At 36.3% G+C, this 14,010-nt stretch overlaps 3 protein-coding genes across 5 annotated transcripts; all 3 read left to right on the forward strand.

The window, feature by feature from the left end:
• The first annotated feature begins 1,319 nt into the window (after positions 1-1,319).
• Positions 1,320-6,073, forward strand: LOC147550710 (putative F-box protein At1g32420). Of its 3 annotated transcripts, XM_086667868.1 has the most exons (4): positions 1,320-1,780; positions 1,882-3,340; positions 4,510-4,714; positions 5,490-6,073. In XM_086667868.1, the coding sequence occupies exons 1-3, from the start codon at positions 1,733-1,735 to the stop codon at positions 4,530-4,532; spliced, it is 1,530 nt and encodes a 509-aa protein (XP_086523994.1). In that variant the 5' UTR covers positions 1,320-1,732; the 3' UTR covers positions 4,533-4,714; positions 5,490-6,073. The 3 variants fall into 3 exon arrangements, with proteins under 3 accessions (XP_086523994.1, XP_086523992.1, XP_086523993.1); XM_086667867.1 differs by lacking the exons at positions 4,510-4,714; positions 5,490-6,073 and adding an exon at positions 3,502-3,869 and having other exon boundaries at positions 1,357-1,780; XM_086667866.1 differs by lacking the exons at positions 4,510-4,714; positions 5,490-6,073 and having other exon boundaries at positions 1,882-3,869.
• On the forward strand, positions 4,606-5,748 carry LOC147550711 (uncharacterized). Its single transcript, XM_086668486.1, has 2 exons — positions 4,606-4,718; positions 5,490-5,748. The coding sequence occupies exons 1-2, from the start codon at positions 4,606-4,608 to the stop codon at positions 5,746-5,748; spliced, it is 372 nt and encodes a 123-aa protein (XP_086524612.1).
• An 816-nt stretch (positions 6,074-6,889) lies between the features above and the next one.
• Positions 6,890-8,372, forward strand: LOC147550712 (F-box protein At1g20360-like). The gene is made up of 2 exons (XM_086667869.1): positions 6,890-6,923; positions 7,049-8,372. The coding sequence occupies exon 2, from the start codon at positions 7,072-7,074 to the stop codon at positions 8,209-8,211; it is 1,140 nt and encodes a 379-aa protein (XP_086523995.1). The 5' UTR covers positions 6,890-6,923; positions 7,049-7,071; the 3' UTR covers positions 8,212-8,372.
• The last annotated feature ends 5,638 nt before the right edge of the window (positions 8,373-14,010 follow it).

The raw sequence follows: 14,010 nt of genomic DNA on the forward strand, positions 1-14,010 counted from the left end.
TCGATGTAGTAAAATCGAACTAACAACATATTTTAAAATGCTTAAAACACCAGCCCATTTGTTTGTTAAAAAAACAAAATATGCTAAAAAAATGTAATTTTAGAGAGAGAAACTTAAAAATAGATCTAAAATTGTACTTTTGTTTTCTTAGAACAAAAATATTACATTAGAGTTTGAAGAATAAATCTAAAAAGATATAAAATATTTAAGAACAAATTATATGCTTTTAAGTATGGTTTCAAAACTAAACACATTTAGAAATTGGTTAAGAAGTTAATGAAAACATGAAATCAGAAGAACATGAAATCAGAAGAATGATTATGATGGAGATTAAAACTTGAGGAAAGTAAATGAAAGAAAGTAAAAGAAAGTAAATGAAATATATGAGAAAATATGCAACATACTTGTAGTTGGTAATTAGTACCATTAATAAATCAAAATCCAAACTTGTTGCTTCCTACTTACACATCTCAACGAATCTGATTTTTCCCATAAACCAAAAATCAATGATCTAACTCTTCACCATTAAATCGAGATATAGTTGATCTGAATCTTCACCAGACTTTCAAGTCCAAACGAATCTGAAATAGGAATTATTGATCTAGATCTTTTTGGATTATGTGAGAGAAAGAGAGAAAAGTGAGAGTTTGTAAATGGAGAGATTTTAGAGAGAGAAAGTAAATCTCTTTAAGTTGAGAGAGAAACTGTCAGAGATAACTGTGAAATAGGCGTTAATTAGAGAGAGAGTTGCAAAGGGTAAAAAAAGAAGAAAAAAAAGAAAAGGCACAATTGCCAGAGCACCTTTATACTTTGGATACCACAAAAGCTGAAATTTGGACTTGCACCTTATATTTCATCTTTGTTGGGGGAGAACCTTATTAACCCTCCATTATTTGGTCTTCCAACTCATTCTTCCTTTTACAAACTATTATGAATTTGCAAATTTTGGTTTTTATTACTTGAAATAAAGTAGATAGTTGTTGGAGAAAAGAGGGAGAGAGAAAAAGGTAGAACGAAATTCACCATCGAAAAACTAGTCCCTCTCGACTTGTTCAAGGAGAGATAAAAAATAACGACTTCAGAGAGAGGATAAAAAATACCACATCTCTTATTCTCTCTGAACATAAGTCTTTATCTTTGATAGAACTAAACAATGAAGGTAATATTGATCTTAAAATAATGTGTAACTACTATCGAAATAAAAATAATAAGTAACAAAAAAGTATTCCTCGTCAAAAAAAAAAAGTAACAAAAAAGTAATTCGAAATGACTATTTTATAAGTTGGCAAAATTTAAGGGGCATTTTGTGAATAAGTTTTGTAACCTTTCTAAAAGAAAGAAAAGGAACAAAAATATGGTGCAATAGCCAAGCAGGGGGGAGGGGGGATTCAAAATCGCGACCTTGGATGCTATTGCTGGAGGCGGCAATCACTTGACCATGGATCTTAAAGAGTATATGAAGCAGCTCATTTGAAACCCTAAAAAGAGGTTGCCAAAAATCAGTGTTCCTCCTCTCTCTCTCTTGTGAAACCAGAAAAGGGAAATTGCTAAAAATCTGTGTTTCCCTCTCTTCTCCATCAAAACCGAAACCATTGGCGGCTACAAATACTAGTATTCTTCGTAGAGGATCCTCTTTTTTTTTTTTTTTGTTGTATCAGTCAGTCAGGAGGGAGGGAAGGAGCATCTAAATTAGGTTTTATTGAGAAAGCAAAGAAGAAGAAGGATCGATCCAATGACGACGGCGTCTATTTCCAAATTGATAACCTACATGAAAGAACAGGTAACTAAATTTAATTTCTTTCTTTCTTTTACAAATTTCTCCCCTCTCTCTCTCTAATACAATAATAAGTTGCTGATTCTGATTAATTTGATTATTAATAGGACGACGGGAATCATATAATTTTTGTTGGTATAGTCACCGATGATGATGGTTACAATAATACTAGGGGGGTTAATGATGATGAGGTAATTCCACCATTGAATGTGATTGCTTTGAGTTTCACTAAGGCCGCAAGAGCAAGGATCCAAAACGGAGGTGGAAAATGCGTTTGTATTCATCAGCTTCCTCTCTCCTTCCAGAAAAAGTTTTTATTTACCTTCCCCAAGGGTACAATGCTCATCTTCAAACCCAACAAAAACAACATCTCTACAACTAGTAGTATTACTAGTAACCAAACAACCATGAGGAATGTGAGAAGGAAAATACAAGAAGGAGAAAGAGGTACTAGTTGCTACTGTATCCCAACAACGACAACACCATTCATGGACAACCTAAACGACGACCTCCTCTGCGAAATCCTCATTAGACTACCTGCAAAAACATTAGGTGGATTAAAAGTTATCAACAAAAGATGGTACTCCTTCATCTCTGATCCTTCCTTTGTCTCCAAACACACTACTAGTCTTCTTCAAACAGCAGCTCGAGGAGGTCATTCTACTTTTATTTCGCGATCATATCAACGTGTTACGACTCTGTTAACTATTGATTGCCCTGCACCCAATCTCTTTACTGAAACCACCTTTACTCTAGGCATACCACCACCTGCTAACTACCGTACACCAACCTTTGTTCCTAAACCGTCAGTTGCTGCTACTGGCCGTGGCCTTCTTATTGTTGACACTGGATGCAACGCTTGCATCTACAACCCTTTAACCAAGAAAAGTAAATCTATTCCATCTCCCTACAAAATGTTATCTCCTTATTATGGAATAATCTTTGGTGGCTCCGGCGGCCAGTATGACCATAATCACTACACTCTGGTTTGTTTGGTTGAAGCATACAAGGCTTTTAAATTCATGATTTTTTCGCCAGAGAAAAGGCGTTGGAGAAACTCCAACAAGTCTTCAAGGATAAACTATGGTATTAACGGGTTGAATAAATATTCTGTATGTAGAGAGACTCTTCCTGTTTGTTATCGAGGGATTATACATTGGTTAACTGAACAGGGATACATTGTTGCATTCAATTTGGATAAAGAAGAGAGTAGGATGATTGAAATACCAAAGAGCGTTATGGCGGTTCAAGTGAACACAAATTGGTGGAATTGTACATGGCTTGGAGTTTTAGAAGATGAAGTTATTCTCCTCGTGGCTACCTCTAAACATGAAATAGTAACTTGGGTACTCCATGATTATGAAAACAACAAGTGGAAAATTAATAGAAAAGATGTGATAAATCCTGGAAGTGTTCCCGTAAATCATATTAGACCATTGTTCTTTGATGGTCAGAGATTTTTTTTAAACATCTCAACCAACATCCAATACAAGTCTGGTTGCTTTGTAAAGTTAAGGATGGTACATGATGTCGGTACTGGTGCTAGAAAATCTTTACATTCCAAAGGTAGTTCATCAGGTTCTTTACTGTGCTTTCCTATTACAAGCACTCTTACTGAGGTTTAGAGAGAGAAACCACCTTAAATAATAGCAAGTGGAAAACGCCTATCTGGGTTTGTGTTGTTCTTTTTACTTCTTCCTCTCATCTGTGTGTTTTTCTTATCTTAGAGAGAGAAAGAGAAGAAGGACTTGTCGGTGGATCATCAGTGCTGCTCTAAATGTCTTCTACTTGGGTTTTGGTTTTAGTTTTCGTATTTGATTTGAAAGCTTTTTGTCTTGCTGTAGCAGCTGAACAGAGAAGAAGCACCATGAGTAACCTAACCCCATTGTTGAGTTGAGCTGATTTGATCTGAGTAGATAGAAAAACTGTTTAATTTTGAATACCCACCATTTCTTAGATTTTAGTTTCTGATCTTCCATTTACAAATTAAAGAAAAGGGTATGTGTAAAAATTGAATTTTTAGTAGCCATTAAAGAGTTCAATTTGGCAGATCTAAGAACATGAGAACCCAAATTAGTTTTTTCTTGATTGATTCTATATTTTCTTCTTAAAATTTTAGATACCCAATTCTCTATTTGACTTGAAAGTAGTTGAATTTGGAATTATAACTCCAAGATCCATGTTTTTTGGTTTAATCTATTCTTAGATCTTAAATTTCTTAGTTTATAACTTTTCGAAAAGGAAGAGTTCATCTTGACTAGAGAATTGAGTAGACTTGTGTCAAATTTAATTTGACAGAATATTTGTTTCGTTTGACTTGTGATGTCCAACTCGTCTGAATATTTAATTAGGGTAGATTTTTGGTCCATTTGAGTCAAATGATTTAACTTCAGACGAGTCAAATGAGTCAGATTCAGACTATAATAAGAAAAGAACACGAGTGCGTATCTGATAAGAGAAGTGATAAAAGTTTCATCATTCGAGGTACAAGTACTTTCAGTTTGTTTGATCCCGAGCGTGATGTCCAACTCTAAATATTTGTTTGGGTTGATTTTGTGTCTATTTGAGTCAAATGATTCTACTTCAGATGAGTCAAATGAGTCAAATTCAGTCTGAGGAAATAAACTTCTTGGCACGATGCTGATTAGAGAAGTCATATAGTTTCACCTTTCGAGGTGCTCGTACTTTCGGTTTGTTTGATCTTAATATTCATAACGAACATTTTTGTCTGGCAGGCCACTCGCGTCCAAGATCCTGATAAGAATTACAACCATTGTGTCTATGACTCTGATATCTCAACTGGCTTAGGCACTGGACCATTTTTGTTTCTCATGGCTACTCAAGCCCTTGTAATGGTTGCAAGCAGATGCTTTTGCTGTGCTACGTCTCTAAGACCTGGTGTTCAAGGGCATGGGCAATCTTACTATTCATCGCTTGCTGGTAAGTACTTTTGGCAATAGATGTTAAATTTGATTATTGGAGAACGGCACAAAACTTAATTCAGTTTATCAATAGCACAGTTCAATTGGGTCAGAAGAGCAATTCGGTTGTGGCAAAATTGAAAAATCGTCTGATCTACTACTATAGTGTTAAGAATTCTGGATCTCAAGCTTATCCCTCTAGAAATCAAGATTTAAGATCTACCAATTCGAGTCATGAGCAAGGAATTAAATTTCGAAATATTTCGGTCGAAATGACCGAAATATTTCTATTTCCATGTCTACCGAAATTTGACAAAGTTTTTCTTAACATCGCCTTGTTAAGAAAATAATTTTCAAAATATTTCGGTCAAAATGACAGAAATATTTCCATTTCCATGTCTACCGAAATTTCATTCCTTGGTCATGGGCAATAGCTATCATCTGACACCCAAGTTCTTTCCGTCTTCTCCATTGTAACTTCATATTTGGGGCGCTAAAAAATCATAATCCATTTTAGTCATGCCTTAAGGACATTGGCTTGTCTCTAACCCGAAATGATTGTCTGACACAATATAGATATGACCGAGGTCTCGAATCTCAAACTTACGCGTCTTGACACCCAAGATTTAGAACCTAACAACTAGAATCACGAGCAACACCTACCATTTATTTGAATGCCTAGATCCTAACGCGATTCTCCACTATAACTTGAGGTTTGAGGTGTTAAAGTTTATAGTCCATCATAGTCGTGCCTTTCATGCTTGACTCTAATTTCTTTACTCGGCATTTCTTAGGTTGACGTTCTTTGTCGCTGAGGTGTGCTTACTAGCTGGATCTGTGAGAAATGCCTACCACACCAAGTACAACAACTATTTTGCAAACGAAAGGCCTTCTTGCCAGACACTGAGGAAAGGAGTTTTCGGGGCAGGGGCAGCTTTCGTCATGTTCACAGGAATACTCACCAAACTCTACTACGTTTGCTATGCGAAAGCTAAAGATAGCTTCCAATCACCGTACGGAAGAGAAACCGGGGTCGGTATGGGAACTTACTAAGCTTAATCACATGCCACATAAAAGAATGAACAAATAATTTGAAGGTTTAGAAAAAGATTGTTTGGATAATCTTGGTTGATGTTAGCTTTTATATTTTAGTTCTTGTTTCTGTATTAAAGTTCTCTATTTTTTTGGTGAAAATAACAACACAAGGTTAAAAAATGTACCTGTTTGTAGGTTGGATTGATACGCTTTGTCTGTGTGAACGGATTCTGTCATGGATATGATTCATTCATATCTTTATAAGTACAGATATCTTTCAGTGTGTTGGCAGGGAAGTGGATTTGCAGTTCAATGAAAAAAAAAGCTGTTGTTACAACTGAAATAGGATTGTTTTTTCGTTACTGTCCTAAACTGTTACGTTTTTCTTGTTATCTGAAGGCGTTTTTGCCACGTGATTGTTGTAATGGGTTCTTCGTCGTTATAAACGTCCAGTGAGAGCTTAGCAATAGTTTGGGGAAAAGAAAATAGTGTAGGCGAAAAATATGCGGGATCTCCCTCATGAAACTGTAACTACCAAACCGTGGAAGGAGATTAGAGCATCTCCAATGGGACACTCAATCTCTAACACTTAGAGTGCCACATAGATTTTTTGGAGTTTTTGTTAAAAAATCATCTCCAATGGAACACTTAATTAAACACTCTAATATGAGGTGGACACATTTATTATAGAGTGTCTAGAGAGAGAAACTCTAAAATGAGTGTCTACTTGAGACACTCTAAGTGTTACTTTTAAATTTCAACCAATAAAAAATCTTGCTTTTCAACTACTTTTTATATATTGAATTAAAGAAGGGCATGTGTATTAAGTATAGACACTTTAGAGATGTCCATTGGAGACCAACAAAAATTAGAGTGTCTCTATATTGATATTTTGGAAAGAGAATCTCTATTGACCCTTGACAACTAAGTTCATAACTGAATGGGATTATTGTGTAGTGGTCTGGGACTGGGCCACTATGAGGCCCAAAACATTCCCTCAAACTGGAGCAGTCCGACCCTGAATGTTATGGGCCAAGAGAAATTTGGGGTGCGCCTATAAAGATGGACCCCTTAAAATTTCCCCAAGGGGGGGTGCACGGATAACCATGGATCTTAAAGTACATGAAGCCCATTTGAAACCCTAAAAAAGAGAGTGCCAGAAATCTGTGTTTCCCTCTCCACTTACAAAGGAGGTACTAGCTGCTAGGGTTTATTATTCTATTCTATTCTATTCTATAATATACATACTTTATTCTTCTCCCATGATTCATTGATTATCCTATAACTTGTTTTCCTCTCTTTCTCTTTTTCTTTGCAGAATATTACTACCGTATCCCACCAATGACAGGACTGGTCATGGACAACCTACACGACGATCTCCTCTGTGAAATCCTGATAAGACTACCTGCAAAAACATTAGGTGGATTAAAAGTTATCAACAAAAAATGGTACTCTTTCATCTCCGATCCTTCCTTTGTAAATAAACACACTAGTCTTCAAACAACTCGAGGTCATTCTACTTTTATTGTAAAATCATGTGGCTCTCTTCCCACTCTGTTATCTTTTGATTGCCCTTCACCCAATCTCTCTAGTGAAACTACCTTTACCCTAAGCTTACTACCTTATAAATGCGGTATAACCTACGGTTCTCATCCTTTATTTTATGCTAGTGGTGGTGGACTTCTTATTGTTCAGACTGGATGGAACACTTACATCTACAACCCTTTAACCAAGAAATATAAATATATTCCATCTCCCTCCCAAAAGTTCAAATGTCATTACGGGATAATTTTTGGCGGGTCAACTTCCTCTGGCCAGTATGACTATAATCACTACACTCTGGTTTGTTTGGTTGATGTACCCACGACTTTTAAATTCATGATTTTTATGCCAAAGGAAAGGCGTTGGAGAGACTCTAACACATGTATAAACTATGGTATTAACGGGTCGAAAAGAGATTTTTTATGTAGAGATACTCCTCCTGTTTGTTGTCGAGGGATCATACATTGGTTAACGGAACAAGGGTATATTGTTGCATTCAATTTGGATAAAGAAGAGAGTAGGATGATTGAAATACCAAAGACCATAATGGTCGTTGAAGTGGACATAGCTTGGTGGGAATGTACTTGGATTGGAGTTTTAGAAGATGAAGTTATTCTTGTCGTGGCTACCTCTAAACATGAAATAATAACTTGGGTACTTTATGATTATGAAAACAACAAGTGGAAAATTAAGAGAAAAGATGTGGTAAATCCTGGGAGTGTTCCTGTAATTCATATTAGACCATTGTTCTTTGATGGTCGGAGATTTTTGTTCACCATCTCAACCAACATCCCCGACGAATTTGGGTGCAGGTTAAATTTACGGATGGAACATGATGTCCGAACTGGTGTTTCAAAACCTTCACCTTCTGAAGGTAATTCATCTTTTGCAGGTTTTTTAATGTGCGCTCCTATTACAAGCACTCTTACTGAGGTTTAGAGGGGCAACCGAAATTTGGTTAGGAACTTATCATGAAATTTAGGTGTTTACTTTTGTGTCAAGATCAATTTTTTTTTGTTTTTTTTTAATTGTACTGGGTAAGTCTATTTTTTTTAAAGTAGCATAACATCTACTATATATTAGTAATAGTGTTGTTTACAGAGATGCTATGATGAGACAAAAGACAATTAGGAATACAAGTAGAGGTGTTAGAACCTTCTTTCCTAGTATTAATAGCAAGGGAATTAGCTGCACAGTTTAACCTTCAATTAACATATAAAAAACTGATATGTTCAAAAAGTAGAGCAGACGTTTTGATCTTCTTGAGACTATGCTTAGCCGTCCAATGAGTTGTATTAGAGAAACCATTCAAAAAGTTGTTTATGTTTATGGAATCTCCCTCTCCAAGGTAAGTTTTCTGACTCCATGCTTCGCAGCCCAAAAAACTCCATGAAGGGCTGCCTTCCCTTGTCCTTCGTCTACAGTTCTTGATCGAGTGATGATGGAGTCTCTGGCAATTTGTGTACCTGTCTGTTGGGTCATAAACCACAATAGCTAAAGCTGAGAGTAATGTGCTTTCAATACAAGCTGGGGGGTTGAGAGCTGTGTGAGAGGATAGATAGGTTCTTAACATGAAGGTTTGGTTAATGATGTAGCTTTTAATGGTTACAACCACACCAGGTTAGCATTATCAAGTGGTTTCCCTCTGAATATCAGATCACACCTGCTCTTCCATATATGCCAAAGTGCAGTTGTTAAAGTTTCTAGTAAAACTTAAGGAACTAGACAAGTCACATTCTTTATCCTGCATGTGCATATAATTAAACCAATCTTGAAACTTGGCATGGGCTAAGCTTTTGAGACATAATTCCCAGGATTCTTTTGACTATGCTCTCAGTTTTGAATTAAATGGAGAGTAGTTTCCTCTTCTAGGTGGCAAAGAGGACAAATTAGGGAGATATTTGAGAGGTACTCCCCCTAATTTTCTGGTTAAGAGGAAGAATGTTCTGGGCCAGTTTCCAGATGAAAAGAAGAATTCTTGGGGTGAAAAACTCTAAGGGTACAACACCATGACTTCAATTATTTCAAAGGGGATCGCCATGGATAAAGAAGAAGAATCATAAAAATGGTAGAACATATTTGCTCATAACTTGTTGGTATACCTAAATATAAGGTTGTGGTTTACTTCTTGTTTTGGCTTCATATGGTGGGGTCCATTATTGTGGCATTCCTACTAGTGAGTAGAGAGAGTTGATTTCAAATGTCTATAATGGGCCAGGGTAGAGAGAGAGAAAGATGTAATCTGTTTTCAATCTATCAATTTTATGTGGGCCATGTAAAATTGGATGCCTTGTATGAAGGAAGAAGAAGAAGAAGAAGAAGAGGTGGAAAAGACTAAAAAATGGAAAAAGATAAGCTTTTGAATTTCAGTTATGCCTTTTAAGATGACTTGGTGTCGAGGGCGCCCTACTGGTGCGGTACATTCCTTTTGGCTAACGCTGTCGTGTCTAGAATATGAGGCATGAGAATGTACCTCATAGTGATTGACTACTCTCATTGGTGTGTATATATCGGGATTATACATATAAACAGACGCTTATGCGTCGAGAAATTCATCTTTACACCATCCAACACTATACATGGAACTGTCTCTGTCTAATCCTAGATGGTCTAGAAATGTATTTTCCGATGCATAAGGGTGATCGAGGTTCACATTAAGGTTTGTTAGCATTTTCCATGGACGAAGTTTAATCTTATTATAAGGGCAGCCGTAGAAGCCCGAGAGGTAGGAGTTCATGTTATTGGACGAATCTTTAATTTCTGCATGTATTATATTATGGCTAGATTGTATAATAGTTAGGTCTAAATGGTGCTTCCAGACTTCCAATAAAGCAGACCACCAGCTCTGTTGGATGGCTCGACAAAGTGGCTGGCATAGGTTTTACTAATGGGAAATTAGATGGAACTAATTACCTGGTTTAGAAAGATCATGTCGAGACAGTCCTATATGATGCAAACCAAGTCGAATTTGTTGATGGTTCAATCAAAGCTCCACCGATTATGATCATGGTTAATGACAAAGAAATATTGAATCCAGAATATCAACAATGGAGGAAACAAGATAGTTTCGTTAAATCTTGTTTAAAAGCTACGGTTTCTCATGAAATCAAGTCAGATGTGCTAGGTTTGAAAACAACATCTCAAATCTGGTCATATCTTGATCATACTTACACGGAGGAGTTAGAAGCCAAGAAAGATCTTCTTAGAGTTCAACTTCAATCGATCAAGAAAGGAAAATCTTCAGTCAATGAGTATCTCAGAAAGATCAAATCATTTTCCGATGCTCTCACAGCAGTTCATGATAAGGTAACAGATCAAGAACTTTTTCGAATTACTTTATTTGGATTAGGTAAGGAGTATAACCAATTTGTGATTTCTATTAACAATAGAGAAGGTCAAATCTCCTTTCCTGAACTTAAGTCAAAGTTATTGCACCATGAACAATGGGTATTGAATGACACATAGGAAGAAAGTGAAAATGCTTTCTTTGTTAAATCACAGTATGAACACAAAACTCATAGTAATCACAAACAAAGACCTCAAGGTAGGTTTATAAACATCATAGTAAGGCCACACAAGGTCAGATTCATGATCAGGCCAAATCAAACATCAACAATGGAAAATCATTAAATGATAGGGTTATTTTCCAAATACCCCCAACTTTGTGACCGGTTTCTTGCCTAACCCCCTACTTTATCAAAAATATCCAGATGGTCCCCTTTTTAAGATTCTGTTATAACGCCGTTAACTAGTCATCACCTTCTCTCCTCCATCTCATCACCTCCATCTAAAAACGAAGAAGATGATGACTAAAGATGATGAAGGTCGCTCAAACCAGTTTCGATTTCTTCAAAAACAAAGGAAGATAATGAAACGAGACTAGATTTCTTTCCAAAACGAGAAAGAGATATGAAGAGGAAAGAGATATAAAGCTGGAAGAGATTTTAGAGAGAGAAAGAGATATGAAATTCCAGTTTTTAGAGAGAGAGAGAGTCGGTTTTGTAGAGAGTGAGAGTGGAAAATTGTTGAGTATATATATAGGAGAGTAAAATAGGCAATATGAAACTATAGAAGGTTTTAGAGATGTGTTTTTGGGAGGGATGGTGTCTAGAGATCCGTATTTGGGTTCGATTTGAAAAAATATTTGAGTATTGAATTTTAGTGGGTTATTATTCTGGGCTGGGTTTTATTTTCTATTTAGGCCCAAAATTTGGGTTTTTTACCAAAAATTTCTTAAAGAAAAGGATATGTGTAAAAATTGAATTTTTAGGGTCGGTTTGAGTCAAATGATTTAGGTCGGTGTTACGGGGAAATAAAAAAAATTTCGGGGTTTGAAGTTTTGGGTGGAAACAAAAAAAATTAGAATTTTTTTTTGCCCCAAACAACCAACTCCTTATACCTTTTCAGCTTCTTCTTCCTTTCACCTACCACCACCATCTCCGGCGAAGTCCACCATTTCCGGCGACAATTTTTTTTCTCCTCTCCATCTTCGGCGAAGGGGAGGAGCCCCTTCGCCGGAGCTCTGATTTCCAGACGAGTCTGGTTGTTCAAACCAGACGAGCTCCGACGAAGGGGCTCCACCCCTTCGCCGGAGACAATGAGAAGAAAGAGAGAACAAGAGAAGAGAGAAAAGAAAGAGAGAAGAAAGAGAGAAGAAAGAGAGAAGAGAGGGAGAAGAGAAGAGAGAAGAGACAGAAACAAATGAGAGAAGAGAGAGAAACAACAGAGATAAGAGAGAGAGAGAAGATTGCGATTTTTTGCCGGCGACATTTAAAAGGTGTGTTTGGTTTAATTTCTTTTGTTTTCCACCGTCTTCCCCGGAAACTATTTTGATTTCTCCAAAACGCTGGCCAATGATTCAACATAAGAGGTTTCCCTCTCTTGAAACCATAAACGGGAAAGTTTCTAAAATCTGTGTTTCCCTCTCTTCTCCATCAAAACCGAAACCATTGGCGGCTACACAAGTAGTAACAAGTACTATTAATAATCAATAATTTTCTTTGATGGACTTGGTTATTCATTCTATCAACGAGAGATAAACCATAAGATCTTATCATTAAGAATCTATTATGTTTCTCCTCAGGAGCACACTAGTTGAATTTCATCTTGTGTTTTGATTTTAAAATCAAAGATGTTTTTTCAAGATGGTCTTGACAAGAGATGAACACATTCTTTTGTCCTCTTTTTCTTCTACGTACAACTGTACTCAAATTGGAGAACATATGTTGACTCACCAATATTTTGGAGATAACCATTTCGTTCTTTAGACCTTTAGTCATCTCCATCATATCCCAACCTAACCGAGATATTTCAATCAACCTTTAGTTCATTTGAGTTTTCCAATAATCTCTTCTTTAATTAATTTGATTTTCCAATCAATCTTTGATTTTCTCATATCAACCTTCACGGGCTTGATTTTCCAATATCCGTTTGATACGTTAGAAAGTCTGAGTAAGAAAACCGTTTTTTTTTTCTGATGGGAAAGAAAACGACTTTCTTTCCTATGTGAAATTCAAATTCTAGTGTTTGGTTGGTTGTGGGAAAACTTGGAGCGCCTAAAAAAAAAATCCTGAAAACTCAAACCCTATTTGAGTTTACTGAAAACTCAAACCCTCAATTATTTCTCTCCATTTTTAACTTTCTCATCCATGCCTAATGGTACACTCTTGGAACCTTGCCCAAAGAGGCTTGATATCCAGCCTAATTTGGTTCATTTTTCGTGTATTCGATCCTCAATCTTACATATGTGTGCAACTACGGGTTTCCAAACATTAATACACTAACTTAAATAGGCGGTTGCACATTTATAATCCTTATTGTGAGCCTTTCTGAATAACTTCTATATAACCAAAGTACAAAGAATTATAGTATATGCACATGAATTACAATGAACTGTTTCCCTACTAGGGAACTTCCCTCGGACCAAAAAGGTTAATGACTATTCGACATCGATTATATGTGCATTTCAGCACAGTTGTTGCTCCAGTAGAAAGAATTCGGTGTTCCTTTTTCCTGTTCGCCGTTTTCACATAATAAACTACCGAAGACCAAACTAGTTCTCTAATTGGATCATTGTTGACTTCAAGTATCAACGAGACAGACTCCTGAAGAAGTTGAAATTTCTGAGAAGTGGCGATGTTCAAGAACATTGTTTTGCTACATGGGCGGCTTTCACTTGGTTGCATTTGATGCGAATCAGGTCCTGCAAATGATAGAGACGTTCTCTTTGCCGGACTATTTGGAGAAGAGCATACTCATTACTTCACGATCGTATGGCTGCCCACATTGAGGAAGAGCACATCGCCATTCACAAATTGCCTTATTCATAAATCTATATCTCTGCAATCATTGCAGTAGCAGCAACAAAAGAATTAAATTAATACAACAAAATTCTCAAAAGCTGCCACTGGAAAATAAGTATGATTGAATTTCTAGTTTCATAACTCGAGAGTTTACATTACTTCTATTTTGGATTTTGGAATCTAATCATATAACATCTACAAAATCTCATTCTAAAACTTAACTAGGCCATGATTTCTACATTTGAAACTCTATACTAAAAACTGAAAAACAATCCCAAAGGGTTGTCTAATAGGGTCATGGTTGTGATCTCATTCATTCAATAAGAAATCAAGAAATTCTTAATATGAAACTCAAACCACAAACAAACTAATATAATTGATAGTATCGACCTTTAGTTTTCGTTCTTTCCTTGTTAACTCTTTACCACTTACAAAC

The sequence above is a fragment of the Eschscholzia californica genome, unplaced genomic scaffold (assembly GCF_041429995.1).
Source record: "Eschscholzia californica isolate CP2 unplaced genomic scaffold, dmEscCali1.0.p SCAF_3, whole genome shotgun sequence".
Classification (NCBI taxonomy): Eukaryota; Viridiplantae; Streptophyta; class Magnoliopsida; order Ranunculales; family Papaveraceae; genus Eschscholzia; species Eschscholzia californica.